The sequence below is a fragment of the Terrapene carolina genome, unplaced genomic scaffold (genome assembly GCF_002925995.2).
Source record: "Terrapene carolina triunguis isolate 2854851 unplaced genomic scaffold, T_m_triunguis-2.0 Scaffold66, whole genome shotgun sequence".
In the NCBI taxonomy this organism is placed as follows: domain Eukaryota; kingdom Metazoa; phylum Chordata; order Testudines; family Emydidae; genus Terrapene; species Terrapene triunguis.
Window position 1 is genome coordinate 91810818 of NW_020664417.1, and position 2107 is coordinate 91812924.

Sequence of the window (2107 nt, forward strand, 5' to 3'; positions counted from 1 at the left end):
AGATCATATTTTGGCTCTTTTATGCACCCTCTCTAATTTTCCACATCCTTTTTGAACTGTGGACACCAAACTGGATGCAGTATCCCGGTGTGGGTCTCACCAGTGCTGTTTGCAGAGATAAAATCCCCTCCCTAGTCCTGCTCCCCTATTTATCAGGGATCACAGTAGTCCTTTCTGCCACAGCACTGCATTGAGAGCTCATCCTGAGTTGCTTGTCCTCTCTGACCCCTAAATCCTTTTCAGAGTCACTGCTCTCCAGAGTCATTCTGTGGTTATGGTGCTGCAGACTCTGGAGTGTTGGATCTGTTAGCAGATATTGACATTTCACTGGTGTCCATTTTGTCTGATTAGTGACTCCAGCCTTTAAAGTGGCTTCTGGTTCTGCCCTTCTGCTGTTTGTATTCCCCATTCCCAGGGAACCACATGATCACGGTTTGTTAACATCCCTCATTGATCACCAGCTGACAAATTATGCTCAAAGAATGTGCATGTTAAAAATGACAGCAAGTATATCTAGAAATTTAGCAGCCATTGCAGAGGCAGCCTCCCTCTGTAATTTAAGCCACTTTTGCAGTGGTATCCAGCTGAATGAAGTAGATTTCAATCTCTTCCTTACAACAGGCTTGATCCAATGCAGTGGAAGGTCTCTCATTGATTTCAGTGGCCATTGGATAAGGCCCTATCTATAGCGCAGAGACCCTGTACCCCATTGCAGCAGGACACTGCATAACACAGAGGTTATGTTCAAGCTGTGATTCTCTTGAGAAAGCATCTGTTACAGGAGAGAAACTGAAACCACACAGGGCAGGGAGGTTTTTGTATGAGTCTGTATCACTGTGAGAGGGAAGCTAGCACCCTGCTGACAGTAATAATCTCCAGCATCTTCAGCTTCTACGCTGCTGATAGTGAGAGTGTAATCGGTGTAGCCGCTCCCAGAGCCACTGCCACTGAACCTGTCTGGGATCCCAGAGGGACGGGTGGAAGCGCTGTGGATAAGGAGCTTAGGAGCTTGTCCTGATTTCTGTTGGTACCAGGCTATAACATTGCTAGTGCTGGAACTGGCTTTGCAGTTGATGGTGACTCTGTCTCCAGGAGACACTGCCAGGGATTCTGGAGTCTGAGTCATCACAATCTGCCCACTGGAGTCTGAATTGAAAGGAAAATGTAAATTAACATAATGCATGAGTCAGAACATTCATGTTTTCACTTTAGTTTTGTATCATAGTTTATCCTTTTCTCTCAATTAACTAAAATTATGAAAAATGAATGCATTTAAAAAACAAAGAATGTAATACATTTGAGATTGAGCAATCTATTGTGTGTATGTATGTGTGAGAGAGGTTTCCAGGGCTCAATCTCCCATTATCCCACCAGACCAGTGTTATCTCAAATGGAATCTTACCCTGGATCCAGAGCACTAGCAGCCAGATGAGCTGAGCCTGTGAGATCATCTTGATACGTCTGGACTGACCAGTGCTGATCAATAAACCCTAAAGACTGTAAAAAGGGACTCCATATATAACTGCTCAGAGCAGCAGGGAAATCTCAGGCAGACGTCAATATGCAAAGCGTCTCTCCTCAGGCCCTGAAAATGGAGAAATGATTTGTTTGCATCATTTCAGATGTTTTGTCATTTTTATTGCCATCCCTTATGACAAAGTACTGCCCATACTCAGAATTCCAGCGTCTGCCGGGTGTTCAGGGTGAGTCTGATATGTGTCTATGCTGCCACCTAATGGGGATGTTCAGCTCCATTAGTTTGATCCCGTTGTGCATAGCAATGAACATGAGATGTGTGTATGGAGATTTAAGAACATGACCCCTGTTATACAGCCAGGGCTGGGTTGTGCATCCTCTAGGGGACGCTGTGGAGCCGCACTGCCCCTGTAGTAGCACTGAGAGGGAGTCTGTGCTGGGGCTGATCAGTGGCCTGGAGGGATGCCCCTTAAGCCATCCTCTACAATGGAGCAGATCTCTCCCCCTAGGTGTGTCATCCCCTCCCCACTCCTTCCAGGTGATTGGTCACTGCGTGATGAAGGAGCTGAGCAGTCCCTGCTCAGGTGAGTGGCCTTTGTGCAGGCTGTCCCAGTGGCAGATACTCTCTACA

General features: G+C 46.4%; 1 gene segment (V, D, J or C); it reads right to left on the bottom strand.

Moving 5' to 3' along the window:
- Nucleotides 1-775: 775 nt before the first annotated feature.
- Nucleotides 776-1451, bottom strand: LOC115271161. The segment is given in 2 exon segments: nt 776-1146; nt 1403-1451. Coding segments are annotated over 2 exon segments (420 nt in total).
- Nucleotides 1452-2107: the final 656 nt, after the last annotated feature.